The sequence below is a fragment of the Strix aluco genome, chromosome 1 (assembly GCF_031877795.1).
Source record: "Strix aluco isolate bStrAlu1 chromosome 1, bStrAlu1.hap1, whole genome shotgun sequence".
NCBI lineage: Eukaryota > Metazoa > Chordata > Aves > Strigiformes > Strigidae > Strix > Strix aluco.
This window is the reverse complement of record NC_133931.1, coordinates 157551977-157567376: the sequence shown is the minus strand read 5'-3', so window position 1 is coordinate 157567376 and position 15400 is coordinate 157551977. Positions and strand designations below refer to the sequence as shown.

Below are 15400 nucleotides of genomic sequence, written 5' to 3'. Positions count from 1 at the left end.
TGAAAAATATGGGAAAACTTTAAATCCTGAAAAGCTAACTCAGAGTTCTAAAATTCAAATAACTAAGAATGAAGTGTATTAAAAAATTACAAAGCATGTTTATCACATGAATCAAATTATTAGAAGCTGCAAAAATGAGAGGTATTTCTACCTTTTATAAAGATGTATTTTAATGATTTTGTGGCAGTTCGATACTGCTTGACATGTTAAGTCTGTATCTTTATGTTTGCGTAGGCTTCTTATCTCAGTATAGCTAATATAACAGATTTGTTAATAAATTTTCCTAAGTAATGTCATTTAAAAAAATCCCCAAAACATTAAAATTCTGCCTGGTCTATACCTAACTTCTTTCCTGCAATCCTGATTTAAATCAATATTTTTTTAAAAACGTACAAACAGTTGTGTTTTTTTGGCTTTTTTTTTGCCTATCTGGTTTCTAGAGGGACTTGGATATAGATGTTACAGTGAGTAAGGTCTTATGTTTTGAGTAAGGTAGGGGAAAAAATGGCTAAAAATAACTACTTTATTCAAGTCCCCTGGTCCTTGGGGAAAAAAAAAAGTGTTGTTTCGACTGACTTTGTAGGATCCATGTGCAATACCTATTTACTGATATGCAGGATTGTTGAGAGACTTATATAAGAGTATCATGTTGTATTTTGAAAGTCACTATTATGCATTTATTGACTTGAACGGGATGGAGCATGAAACTTTTTTGTATGCTTGCATGACAGTGAGTGAAGCGCCTGTATGAACTCCTAATAGCAAGTGGTTATATTATGACTACGTTCCTAGGTGGTAGATGAAGGTGTATCTGTGGTTTATTCTTGAGTTTCAAATCTGCCTAGCAGACCACCTTTTCTAGGACTCTACTGTAATAGAATATTAATGTCTCTTTTTTTTTTTTTTTTGTGCTCACCCTTGACAGGTCTGGCTATATCAAATTTACTGTCATTGTTAAATTGTATTGTAAATTAGCTTGTGTCCATGATTTTTCTTCATGTTGTGTTATAGGAAATATCCCCTCATGCTGAGTAGTTAAAGTTTTGATGGTTTTTGGTGATTTTTTTTTTTTTTTTTTTAGTGAACCCTGAGGGGAAATAGTCCATTATTACTTATTTTAGCCCTGCTTCATGAACGGCATGTAGTCAGAAGTTAAAATCCTGTCTCTTCTTATTTAACACATTTAGTAACATGAAACTTAAATCCTATTTTCCGTAGTTCTTCAAATACTGCTTCTGTAATGAATCTAAAATAGAGGTTTAGTATCCTTTTTGATGAGTTTTGGAAAAATGCAGTTTCTGTGAAGTAATACTCTTCTTATTTTCCTTTTTAAAAGCTAGAGCAAAGATGCTTTAAATTGGGGGGGGGCAGACATTAATGCACACCCCTGTTTCTTCTCCCCTCATTTTCTGTTTCTGGGAAATGCTAGTTAGACTGTAATATTGTATCAACCCAAACCTTATATTGTGTGATTTATGGCACAATGGAAAGTGGCAAAAAATCTCAGTAGACTTCAGATATACTTCACTTTTAATGTAGCTCAGGTTCCACTTCATAATCCCAAGAAATTTGAGTTTTTTAATTATTGTGATTTTATGTAAACCTCAACTGACATTGCTTCTTAATATTTTGTTTTTACACATTCGCAACTCAAATGTGATCAGGATTGAACAGATACAACCAAAGGACAATGTTTTTTCTTGCATCTCTCCTGCAGTAAACTGGATGTAGGAAAACCAGATACCTCAGGGTTGCATCTAGGCTGAGCAGATAGAAGCGAAGAGACAGCAGACCTCATACTTTATCTTAATTTGCAGTAGGATTTCGGCATAATTTCTGTAGCTTCAGAGCTCAAGGTTAGATGGGTGTTAATGGCAGATGTGAAAAGCAGGACTCCAACCTCTTCCTTCATGAATGTGAGCAAGGTTTGAGGAATAGTTTGTAGGTACCTGCAAAAGCAAGCTGTGGGTTTCATGAAACAACATGAAAATGACATGGTGATGTGTGGTGTATTGGGGTTTTTTTTGGGTTTTTGGTTTGGGTTTTTTTTTTGCGTGAATGGGTGTTTGAAGTGTTGCTGCCTCTGACTCACAATCACTTCTTTTGGATTTTGAAGAGTCACAGTGAAGCTATAGTGAGGTATTAACTTGGTTACTGGTGGTGGTTCCTGTCCCCATATGTCCCCCCTGATCTATTTTAATGAGTAAAATCTTCTTTTTTCTTTTTGATACTTAACAGGGGAGAATATTTTTTTAAGGAAATAATCATATTGATCATATGCATTGTCAGCAGTTACTTGACTAACTGGGAAGCTCATCTGTTTTGCATATATAAGTTTTGTATATATGACAGGGAAAAAGAAAAGTTATTATTTTAATTTTAACTGTATTTTAATTTTTGTTAGCATGCAGCAGACTTGGTGAAAACAGTGGCATCTCGTTATGATGAATATATCAGTGTTAAAGATCTGGTTGACAAAATCAACCGTGCACTTACAGCTGCCAAAAAAGACAATGACTTCATTTACCATGACCGGGTTCCTGACCTGAAAGATTTGGAGTCTGTTGGAAAAGCCAGTCTTGTGAAGTCTACTCCAGTTGTTGTTCCCCTCAGTCAGAAATTCACTGGTAAGTGAAGTCTGTGGAGCGCACAGGGTAATTGTTACCTTGAGAAACACGTGACCACCAAAGTTTGTTTGTACCATGAAAAAGTAAACGTTTACTTTTGAATTGTATTAAGTATACAGCAGTGTTTTTGGAAGTACCATTTGTCTTTTCCAGTTTGTTGTTCTACTGTTTGATGATAAAAAGTACTGGGAGAATAAACCAGAGTTTGAAAATCATTGTCTGCAATGTGCCCTTCTCTTAAACATTTTCTCAGATTCTCTCAGCAACTGTATCTTCTATTATAAACCAACCTTTTTAATTTCAGTAGGAACACTAATATAAGGGAAAAGTATCAAATTGTACAGTCTTAACTAACCTAATTGCCGGCCTTCCATGAAACTGAAAAATTTCAGTTTGTTGACGGTACAGGGGAGTTCAGAAAAAAGATCCCCTCTTCGCTTTCTCGTTTTCTTCATTTAAAAAAGCAGAATTAGAAATGAAGCAGTAGAGAAAATGATTTGTGATCCTACAATTGTTTTAAATATAAAGCCTTTAAATTATTTCTAAATCAATTTCAGCCTTAAACACTGAGATCTAATCTAAAGACCTGTAGAAATAGATTAATTTTTTTTTTAAAGACATCTTGGGGAGTTGAGGAGAGTGTCTTACACTGTTCAGATCAGTCCCTGTAGTACAACCTGTGTGAAAGAGCTGTGAAGGTGTTTGTGTCCTTTTACTCTCACAGTGCAACTTGAGTAATTTATACTACTTCAATTGCAGACCTGTTTGAGAAGATGGTTCCATTGCAAGTTCAGCAATCTCTGAGTGTTTATAACCAGAGAAAGGCAGATCAAGTAAACAGGTTAATAGCCCAGATGAGAGAAGCCACAAATCTGGCAAATGGGTAAGTATGGCTTCTTGTTAAATTTATCAAGAGGAGTTATGGTACAGCCTATAAGGACTGGTTGCCTTGCAGCCTGCAGATGTCCAGGTTACAGCATCTCTTCTTTATTACTGCATGGTAGGCTGGCAAACTTAAGCCATAGCAGGGGTATTTAGAACGTCTTTTCTGCAGATAAGACTGAAAGCATATTAAGAACAAATAATATTTAATTTTCTTCAGTCTTTCTTAATTTTTTAGGAGTCTGACACTTGCTCAGAAGAAGTTCCAGTTCCATTAATCTAGAAGGATTTTCACATTCCAGTGGTCATCTTGATTGTACCAGTGACTCACTGCATGATATTTTTCTCCAAAAAAATTTGTTCTTTAAAGTGAATCATAATAAAAAGAATTACATCAAGCTGAAAGATAGGGATGTAATACAAGGCAGTTGGTTCTTTATCTACCAGATAGTTACTACTGAAAGTGCAAAAAGACTAGGATTTGTTTAGCTTTTAAGAGCTTTGAAACTTACTTTTGGTGAGGTATACACTAGGAATAAGTTTAGAGTTTTCAGTTAGAAATTTCCATTCAGGAGTATGTGAGACTATGTTTCCACTATAATTGACTGTGTGTTTGTTTGGATAGCGGTGTTATTTACAGGATAAACCATCTAATGCTACAAACAAGTTGCTGTTTAACACGTTGACTTTTTCAGTGTGTTGGCTTCCCTCAATCTTCCTGCTGCTATTGAAGATGTGTCTGGTGATACTGTTCCTCAGTCTATTTTGAACAAGTCTAAGTCTGTGATTGAACAAGGAGGAATTCAGACTGTTGATCAGCTGATCAAAGATCTGCCTGAACTGCTACAAAGGAACAAAGAAATTTTAGATGAAGTAAGCTCAGCAACTGCTAACACTAAAACATTCTTAAACACTATCACTGAACTTTTTCTCTTTAAATGGCGAGAGAAAAAGTGCACAATTATCCAAAATGCTTCTAACTTTAATAGCACTTTGAAAATACGCCATGTAAGTGTTTAGTCTATACAAAAACTGTTCTGTCACATGTAGACGTTCCCTTAACAAGTCTCTTGTTTTTAGAATTGTTAAAGGAGGGAAAAAGCTTTCTAAAGAAATTTGGGTGATTTGTGCCTTTCATGGCAGTTTTTTATTTGCCAAATTAAATGTATAAAAGATGTATAAGCATTCTTTATATTTTCTACAATAGCTGTATATTTTGTAGCTGTTTAATGTTTAAAACAGCTTATAATGCATGTAACATTTTACTCTTGTAGTCACTAAGATTATTAGATGAAGAAGAAACCACAGACAATGACCTGCGAACAAAATTCAAAGAGCGCTGGCAGAGAACGCCATCCAACGAGCTCTATAAGCCTTTAAGGGCAGGTAAAGTTTGTGTTTCATGCTTCCGATTCTGGGGATGCTCTAAAAATGTCCATTCTCATTGTCTAAAGTAATTTTCAACAATCTGATATTCTCTTCAAAGACACAAACTTCAGTTTAGGAGAGGTTATGCCAAACTATTCTTACTGTGATATGCACCATTATTTGGAGTTGAGAGATGAAGTGATAACAGAGAATTTGCTGCTGCTTTTGCACCCCTGGAGTGCCTGTGCATGCTACAGTTTCAGAAAGCATATGTAATGCAAACCAGCTGCTCTCCTAAGAATCTGGTTGCAATTACCTCTTAAATGTGTTAGTGTGTTTTAGTTTGTATGTTAACATCTTCTCTTTGTTTGTTCTTTTGTGTATCCCATCGAGGTGTTCTCTTTGATTTGGTGTTTTGTTTTGGTTTTTCCCCCAGCAGTTAGTCAATCTACTTAGGGCCATCACTATATCATGTTTTCTGTGTGCTTAATATGTGTTGTTTTGAACCTAACAAGGGATTGATACCGTTTCCTTAGTTTGGCAAAGTTACAGGGGTTTAAATCTGGGGAGTAGCTCAAACCAGTGTTCGTTCATATACTTTGCTATGTTTCTCTGAAGAATTAATATAGGTGTCTAGTTTATGCACTATTTAAAACATAATTTAGAAACTTAAGTTTTATTTATGAGTATTAATAACTGCACAATATGCGGGCTCATAAAAATATATGAGGACTTGCTAAAAAGCATGAAAACTGTTCTGGTGCAAGACTTGGAAAAAACAAGTTTTGAAATGATATAAACATGCTTTTTTTCCCTCCCACCACCAGAGGGAGCCAATTACCATAATATTTTGAATAAAGCTGTGCAAGCAGATGGCCAAGTTAAAGAGCGCTATCAGTCTCACCGGGATACAATTGCACTTCTGTGTAAGCCAGAGTCAGAACTCAATGCAGCCATTCCTTCTGCCAACCCAGCAAAAACATTACAAGGAAATGAGGTAAAGCTTTGAAATCTGTCTCTTTTGAATAGAAGTGCTATTTGTCTAACAGAGTAAACTTACATGAATTGGTGTGGGAGCTGATCCTTTGCTGCTCTTGTTTCTGTCACAATTGATACAGGAGGTAACTAACATTTGGAAAAGAAGTTGTCTTTTTGTTGAAAATCTGCTTGAGTATATTTTGTTACATCTAGTGTGAGCAAGCTCAATCGCCATGGTTGGCTACAATAAAAGGAGCAATCCTTGATGAATATTTTTGTTACATAGGGTGGTGGAGTGTAGTGCTCAGGTTCTTGGGACAATTAGGCAATGTAAAAGACATGACCCAGTACTTTAAAGTATTGGGCAATTACACCAATTTGCTTTCCAAGAAAGTCATGGCTAATCTAAAGCAATATGACTATTTTTCTTCATAGGAGTCATTTGAAGACAGTGTTTTTGACTGCCATTTTAGAATATCCTATTGGAAGGTATCTGATCAGGTTTTTTTACAAAAAAATAATTTAAAAATTTGTGTAGCAATGAAGTGTTACTGGTGGAAGCAAATCTTTAGAGCAGAGTATAGCTTGAGAAATGCTTGAAGATCTTTGTTTCATTGCATTTTGTCCCAGTTTGTCATCTTAAACACATTTATAAACAAATACTTATGCAGTAGTGTTGCCAGCATCAGTGAGGAGTGCAAGACAGAAACAAGTAATAGAGTATACTTCTGCTATAATTCCTCTAAACATGCTAACTTCTGAAAATTTTTATTGCCTAGGTTGTTAATGTCTTAAGAACTTTGCTGGCCAATCTGGATGAAGTTAAGAAGGAGAGGGAACAACTGGAAAATGACCTGAAATCTGTAAATTTTGACATGACAAGCAAATTCTTGACTGCACTTGCACAGGATGGTGCTATAAATGAGGAGGCTATCTCTGAGGCTGAGTTGGACAGAATTTATGGAAGTTACAAACAGAAAGTGCAAGAGTCCCTGAAAAAGCAGGAAGAACTTCTCAAAAACATTCAGGTACAACACTTTATATGTCTGTCTTCCTCTTAAGCTAAGGAACAATGATTATTCTACCTCTCCAATGCTTTAGAAATCTCACTTTGCTTCCTACTGTTTTGCTTGGTGCTCTGTCATAGGCCAGTTAATACTCCTTTACTCCTCTGATCACTGAAAAATACAGAGGTGTGTTTTGTGTTTGCTGGAAAGAAATGTGAACTTTTAGCAGACTCTCACGAGCTCCAGTGTAAATTCTCTTGGACCTTTTCCTGGCTCACTTCTGCAGATGGCTTTGCTATTGGAAGAAGCTTAACTGGTGTTTTAGGAAGTTTTGGGGTTTGTTCTGTTTCTTCCCCTCATCCCATCTTAATACTTCTTTCTGGGATAACAAGACCTGTCCTTAGTGTCTACTAAAAGACATTTTGGGTCTCTGAAGTACACTTTAGTTTATTCCTAATGGCTATTTACAATGTGCTTGACTTCCAGCATGTGCAAAGCTCAGAGTAAAAATTAATGAGGATTTCCCAAAGTTTATATATAAATTCAGCCTTAATTTGTCAGTAACTCTAGGGACAGGTACCTGAAACATCTGGCAAAAGAGGAAGTCTTAGTGCTTGGACAAGTGACAATTGTGGCTTGATGGGGCCTATTTGTGCACAAGATTAGTTGCAACTTCTTGACTGTAACTTGGATTGCAAGAATAAGAGTCTTTTCCAAAGGGGAAAAAATTGTTTCTAAATGACCATATGGCCCATGTTTATCAAGGATTTTATATTCAAATATCTTACAATATGTCTATTGAGATTTTAGAAGTGTTACTTTGATGTTTGATTGTCCCGGAGTTCAAGCTTGGCTGCTTCTGACAGCTGAAGTAGTCTTTAAGTTTGCTTGCTTGTTTATTTTCCCCAAAGAAATGAGATGTAGTTGATCCTTTTGTAAGTTTTTTGCTTCCCTGTCCTTTTTAATAGCTTGCCAATGTCAACCAGATTTGAGGTAGCACTTCTTAAAAGTACAAACTTTCAGTATGATTTCCTGAATATCAGTGGAGGGTAGTACAGGAGAGAGCCTAATTAGTACAGCCTCTGAAAGAGTGTCTGCAGTATGAGCTGAAGGCAGCCCACAACAGAACAGATAATTAGCTGATACTGCCAGTGAGTTAATATATGTATAGTTCTGAAATAGCCACTGCACTTGGCAGATAGCGAGTATCGGGAAGTACAGTGTGTGGATGGAAGGTGAGGAAAGGCAGGTATTGGGAAAAGGGGGGAGACGCAATGAGTAAGGGGGGGAAAAACCAAAACATGCAGAATCTTACATGGAACTAGCTTGCATTATTTTCACTGCTTGTTTTTCCCCTTCTTTTAAGAATGCACATCAGGATTTTTCAAAGATGAAACAATCAAACAATGAATCTAATTTAAGAGAAGAAGTTTTGAAGAACTTAGCTGTAGCAAATGACAACTTCGTGGAACTTGTAGCCAATTTAAAAGAAGGCACAAAGGTATGGTAACACTTAAGGGATTGGAAGAACTTTTTATTTTGTTTACATAGAGACGTGAATCAAAAATAGTAATAAACTTTGCAGACATGCTAGATGAGAGGTACGTTTCTGAGGATTTTACTACTGCTATGAGGACAGTGAGTTGCTTGAATTTTGATTGTTTCGACAGTTGTGAAATGCTTTTTTGTTCCTGCCTGAAAAGTAAGCTTTTCTGAGCATTGCTTTGTATTAAAATCGGAAAAGTTGTTAATTACAGCTGAGTAACTGATGTTGAAGTACCCAGATGAGCTACTTTATCTGAGGAATTCTTTCATCTGTTCTCCCATGGTATTTAATTACCTTATCAAATTTGTGTTTTATATACTGCTACTGCATATGTGAGCAGAGATGAGGAGGGCTTTATTTAGCTTCCCTTTTTTGATCTGGGCTTCTGGAAGGTGTCTTGCTGCTTCTGTATTAAGTACTTTTTGCTGGTTTATTGATAGCTCACTAGAGGAAAAAAGAAAAAACTCTGAAATGTCTGTGCAAATGAAATGCATGGAACTTACTGAACGCAGTAAAATTTAAAAGAAAAAAAAATCCTGTAAAAAAAATGAAGTTAACCACCAGAAGTGATCTAGTTTTGTTCTGGTTTTAATACATTTTCTAGTTGTCTTTAAACTATTTTTATTTTTTCATACAAATACATATATTAACACCCCCCCCCCCCCCCCCCCGATCGTATAATGTTACAGGGATGGGCAACAGCTGACTAATACTTATTTCTGAAAAGCAGAATAAAATGCACTAGCAAATTGTACTGGAATGGCTGTTTCTGGGCACTGTAATAATACAACACCTATAACTGGATCAATATGTAGAAATATGCTTGCATGGAGTGTGAAAGTATTGATTGAGCATGTTGATAGCTTTTTTTTTCTTCACTAGTTTTACAATGAGCTGACAGAAATCCTGTTGAAATTCCAAAACAAATGCAGTGACATTGTCTTTGCTCGCAAGACTGAAAGAGATGAACTGCTCAAGTAAGATTTCAATATTTTTAGTTTAAGCATTGTAGCAACAGTTAAGTGTTTATCAGAAATGAACCTTTAGGGACATGTTTATTATGGTACTTGATGAAGTGAGAAAGGGAGAGTAGGTGTGTTAAGACTATCACCTCTTCTTTGCCTTGATGCTAACCCCACTCTCTTCTCTCCTGAAAACTAGGAAAATCATAGGAGAAATAAATGGAGAAATCTACTTTGAAGTCTGCTCTCGTGTTCCTATATACAGTTCAGTATGAGTCTGTTGCACCTTATGATCTTACTCTCAGTTCTTTTTGACATGCATTTGTTAATTATTTTATTCTTTCTTTTGAGGAATGTCAGATTTCTCACCTTGCTCCTGCTGTCATTTTGATTTGAGAAATTAGATAAACGTTTCAGCATATGATTGCCTACCATGTGCCCAGTGCTGTGGGGTTAAAAACATTGGAAAATGGTTGGGAAAATAGTCTGATCTGGTCTAATAATTTATCGTTGTATAGATATGTGGGTTGCCTACACTGCTGGGGAGAGAAGCAGATTTTGTCCTTCATGTGAAGGAAAGTGCCTGTTGTTGTCCTCGATGTGTGATCAGGCTAGTATAGTATGCTTCAGCTGTGATTTTTAGGCTCTCCTCTTAAGAGGAAGGCATAACTGAAAAGGCTTGCCTTTAATCAGTATTCTTTAGCAAAGCACGTAGCCTTTTACTAAGGTTTCAGCTGGTAAAACTGCAGCTGTTTTGTGCACGTACCATGTTGTGAATGGGATGCTTAGCCCTCAAATTTTACCTTTCCTAACTTTATCCTTTGTAGAACTGTTCTTTTTCAGTTGTGCTTGTAAATTAATTTTTAGTAACTGTATACAACCCCTTCCACCTCTTTTCCACTTCCTACATGCATGCAATTTGGAAGCTGTAGGCTGCCTAACCAAGGCTTAGGTCTGAATATCTCACATCTCTAATATGTTAACGTTCAGTGTTAAAGCTGTAGGTTTAGTGTTTAACATTCAGCTGAGTCTTGCCATGCTATCTTTTACTGCCTCATGTGTTAACTGCTGACGTGAAACCCTGTCAAGGGTGCCCCTCTTAAGGGCAACGATTGCATTTGGGGTATTTGTAGTATACGTCTACAAAATGTATTTCTCAGTGCAGCCAACCCACAGTTTGAGTGAATAAATTGTTCCCCCCCCAAATATTGACTGTGGGCTGCATCTTCACTTAGTGAAAATAAACTTTTTTAGAAGGTTTCTCAAATTGCGCCCCCCCCGCCCCCCCCCCCCCCCCTCATGATTGCCCATTGGAGGATCAGTTTTAATTTGTGTTTTGAGCTTCACATCTAATGTGTTTGGTCACTTTATGGTCAAAATATACTTCACTCTGAATGATACCACCGTTCTGGAAACCATCGGTCTTTGCAGCAGGATGATCAGGGGCTGGAGCACCTCCCCTGTGAGGACAGGCTGAGAGAGTTGGGGTTGTTCAGCCTGGAGAAGAGATGGCTCCGGGGAGTCCTTCTAGCAGCCTTCCAGTACCTAAAGGGGGCTACAGGAAAGATGGGAAGGGATTCCTGATCAGGGGGTGAGGGATAGGATGAGGGGTAACGGTTCTAAACTGAAAGAGGGTGGATTTAGATTAAGTATAAGGAAGAAATTCTTTCCTGTGAGGGCGGTGAGACACTGGCACAGGTTTCCCAGAGCAGCTGTGGCTGCCCCCTCCCTGGCAGTGTTCAAGGCCAGGCTGGATGGGGCTTTGAGCAACCTGGGCTAGTGGAAGGTGTCCCTGCCCGTGGCAGGGGGGGTGGAACTGGTTGGTCTGTAAGGTCCCTTCCAACCCAAACCATTCTATGGTTCTATGCCATCTTTTAAGATGTTAAGATTTGTTTTTATTAGTTTCAGTCTAATATGGTGTTGAATAGTTACTCCACTACCTTCAAGAAATACTTTGAGATATACATACATATATGTAACATCAGGACAGTATTTCCAGCTTTTTCTCCATCATTCCTCTTTACTGCAGGGGTAATGGCGAGGACGGTTTTCTTGGAGTTTATTTCAGTCTTATTTTTTCTACCAAGTTTCTGCAAAAGTTGCCAGTTTGTTCTCCTTAGGGTCTCACCTTTGCATTCTGTATAATAGGAGCCTGTAGTTTGTTGCTAACTAGACTGTGTACCTTTGTCAGTCTCCCATCTTCTGTGTCAGAATGCCAGGTATCAGGTTCTACCTATCATTTTTACACAAAATTGTCTGAAATCTTAAATGCCTCCTAAAGTCTCTGTGAAGAATCTGCCCGATCTCAAATATTGAATTCTTTGCATTGAGAAATGCACTACACTTCTCTGAATATGTAGCTTAAAATTGCTTCCTTGGAGTTTTTCTGACAAGCTGACTGTAAAATTGTGCTGTTAAATGACAGCTTGTAGTACAACATGACACCAAAGCCTCCTTGTGTCTTACCAAGGTATCTTACCAAGAGTAATTCCAACACCTAGAGGTAACAGAATAGAGAACTTGAAATCTCATGTACTGAGCTATTCAGACTTTTGCCAGGGTTTTTCTGATAGTTATGTTTACCCAGATATAAATGATATTCCAGTCTATCTAGCGGACTCTTTTTTTTTTTTTAAACAGTTCTGTTAGATGTATGGTATTTGTATGCAATTTCATTTAATTTAGGGCAATCTACAAGTAATATGACATGGTTTTTCTTCTGTATTTGAGCATCTCTTTGCATGTCAAAATTATTGAAACTTAATTTCATCCTTTTCCATAGCCTTGAGGTTTCCTTAGGTTGTCAGGAAAGCTTCCAAGTTGCTAAATGTTTTGACTATTCTATAATTTCTGATCCCAAACTTCTTGGCTAATTTGGTGATCTATATCCAGTATTGAGTTGGAACATAAAGACGTTATTAGAAAGTAAGCATAACACTTAACCAGAGGGTTGGCTAGAGGATTTTCAGTGATTTGGACTCCATATTTAGTTTGAGTTAGCTCAGTGATCATGCTTTAAGTACTAGATTTATTCTGTTGCATCTCTAGTTCAGCTTGCTGAAGTGTATAACAAACAATTCTTAAACTAAGCTGTATGCTTGCTTGTTTTGTTTTTAATAGAGATTTGCAGCAAAGCATTGCGAGGGAACCCAGTGCTCCCTCTATTTCTCTGCCTACATATCAGACCACCCCAGCCGGAGGAAGTAAGCCTGCTGCATCATCGACTCCTACTCCAGCACCCAGAACCATGGTGGTAAATATGTGCTATGGAATTAGAGGGTTGAGAATAGTAGGTGGTCCGTACATTGGAACTCCAAACTTGTGTATAGTGCTCCTTAATATATTGGTGTATTTGGAAATGTGCCGAAGTGAAATAGAAGGCAGTGTCTGAACACTTTGCAGAGAGGGGTATTATGTACTATTGGTGTTCATAATTTATAGGTTTGAAATGGAAGGCTTATTGCTTTTTAGATGCTTTGCATTATTATCTGTATAGACTAAATATAGAATGTCCATTTAAAATGAAAAAAAAAATAAACAACTGATCATATAATTGCAGCTTTTGATTCCAAGACTTCCAGAAAGAAGGTCCATCTTAATTCACTTTCTTTTGTTAGGGGACTAAACCACAGCCACCAGCACGGCCACCGCCACCAGTGATTTCTGCAGCAAGCAGTCCCTCTTCTGCATCAGCACCCTCTGGAACGGCTGCAGCTCCTGCTGCTGCTCCTACTCCTACTCCTGCTCCTGCTCCAGGAGCCACTGCACCTGCAGGAAGCACTGCACCTTCACAGGCACAGGGACCTCCTTACCCAACTTATCCAGGTTACCCAGGGTAAGCTATGGGAGTACTTCAGCAGTTCTTCGTTATCCTGTTATCTAAAAGCACCTGTCTGTTGCATGTGACATTTCAAAATCAGTTATTGTTATAATTGAAGAGGTGTTTAGTGTTTGAGGCAAGATGATTTTTTTTCTGTTGTTGTTTTAATCATGTAATTCTTGTTAGAATTGATTGCTGGTACCATTTGTGGGAGGGTTCATTTTAAGTTGTTGTAGTTTAGCTTTTTTAAAGGAGAAGGGAGATAGAAGTGCAGTTCCTTAACTGTGGTTTGTGGACTGTTGCCAGCCGCTGCATAATCAGTTGGTGGTGTTTATCTCAAAAGTGTTGCCATATCTCATTTTTCAAATCTTAGTATCTTGCTAAAGATGATGAAAAAATTCCAGTTGAGTAGTGTGCTTTCTTCTAATGCTTTTTTCCATCTTTCTGGAGTCATCACGAGGAATTGGAGGCAGCTGCTCTCTCCTTCAGTAGCAGGCTCAGCAAATGTTAAAATATGTACAATGATATTAAACATGAGAATCAATTTAGATCAGTACTAGTTCCAGCAAGTTGCCTTTACTCTACCTTCTGTTAGCATTTCTGTTCCATGTATTATCATTTTTTTCATGTTTGATCCTTGAAAGTTACCACACTTCCTGCTGCACAAAAAGGGAAATGAAAGGAAAGCATTTGCAGTGATTGCGTGTCTTTTTGTATCTATTAATGAGTTGTTGTTCGCAAATTATCATCATCAGTATTTTGCAACTAAAGTATGTTTGTTTTTTTCCCCCCCTCCCCACACAGGTATTGCCAGATGCCAATGCCAATGGGCTATAATCCATACATGTATGGTCAATATAATCTGCCATATGCACCCTCACCTGTGTATCAAAACCCTGGACAAGCACCATATCCAGCACCTCAACAACCCGGATACCCTTTTCCTCAGCAGCCTTATTACCCTCAGCAATAATGTATCTGCAAAGAAGTTCTGCTTGTTAAAATTTGGGGAAAATTGGCAATAAGCATACTAAAACTTCTAGCTTTGGTTAATGTACCATACTGAACTGTATGCAGTCTGTAACTCCTGTTTATTATTAACTGCTCAAAAATGTCTAGAACAGTTTTTATTACACTAAACACTTTGAAAGATCTGCTGCAGTGGTTTAGACTGTAGACTAATGCCAGAATTAGATCCTAATTCAGTGGTTTGAAACTGTACACTACATGTTGGCTAGACCAAAATATTTCTTTGCAAAAATCCTATAAGTAACAAATGGGTTCAGATGAGAAAAATGAAGCGGTGCGTGCACTCTGGGTGTGATATGTTCTATGGAACCATATAGCATTTCCTTCTATACTCTATTGGTTTGTATTTTTTGAGTTTAGTTAAAATATGCTATTTTGTCTAATAATCAAGGCCTTGTAAATCATCAGTAAAGAAAATAAATTACTTAAGAATGGTTTAAACACTTGGCATTCTCATTATCATAAAGATGTGTTTTGTGTGTCTGCAGATTCCTTGACTTGCATAACATAACTTCTCAAGTGTTTAGCCTTACAACTGAATTGCCACCTCTTCTCCTTGATTCTGTATTTTTGTGACAGAATCTATAATTAACCATTTAAATGTTCGTAGATTGCAGGTAGAATTTTCCTATAACTTTGAAGTGTGTTGGACTAAAATATGTTCATTACTGTTTTAAAAGAGTGGTTGCTCTTATCTGCAGAATACTACTTAAAAGAAGGGAGATCAGGGTCCCTCTTAGAGGACCAGGGACTGGTTGGTCTAACCCACATTTTCCAAAGAAATGTTGATCAGAAATGTGTTACAGCTCAAAAGAGGGCAACTGTTGATTGTTGGAGCTTTTCAGATTATGTTTTTAAATGATTGCTTTTTTCCCTTGAAAAAAACAAATGTATTCCCTCAGGGAGCTTGTTATCAGTGGAGAAACTTTTTTTGGGGGGGGCGGAAAAAAATACTATCTTGTAAATTAAAGCACACTGAATGTCTACTTTTGGATCCATCTTCTCAAGGGATTAATAACCTTGCACTACGTTTTGCATTAGATAGTGAAGAATATAAGTTTGGGGTTAATGGCTTCTACCAAATATTTACTAACCATCTTTCAGTCTTTTTTTTTTTTTTTGAACATGCTTGTCTAGTGAGGGAGTCTCCATTCCTTTTAGCCCTTGAAATGAATTACTTG

At 37.2% G+C, this 15400-nt stretch overlaps 1 protein-coding gene across 3 annotated transcripts in view; it reads left to right on the top strand.

Annotated features, from left to right (window-relative positions):
• Positions 1–14660, top strand: part of PDCD6IP (programmed cell death 6 interacting protein) — a 31863-nt gene extending 17203 nt beyond the window's left edge. For 2 of the 3 annotated variants that reach the window (XM_074841932.1, XM_074841924.1), the window contains exons 8-18: positions 2405–2627; positions 3387–3510; positions 4205–4382; positions 4784–4895; positions 5705–5874; positions 6635–6883; positions 8229–8363; positions 9291–9385; positions 12491–12623; positions 12988–13205; positions 13995–14660. In XM_074841932.1, coding sequence (XP_074698033.1) covers positions 2405–2627; positions 3387–3510; positions 4205–4382; positions 4784–4895; positions 5705–5874; positions 6635–6883; positions 8229–8363; positions 9291–9385; positions 12491–12623; positions 12988–13205; positions 13995–14163 — 1806 coding nt within the window. In that variant the 3' untranslated portion in view covers positions 14164–14660. Of the gene's footprint in view, positions 1–2404; positions 2628–3386; positions 3511–4204; positions 4383–4783; positions 4896–5704; positions 5875–6634; positions 6884–8228; positions 8364–9290; positions 9386–9569; positions 9635–12490; positions 12624–12987; positions 13206–13994 lie in introns of those variants that run through there. The other variant, XM_074841940.1, reaches the window with a different exon arrangement.
• Positions 14661–15400: the final 740 nt, after the last annotated feature.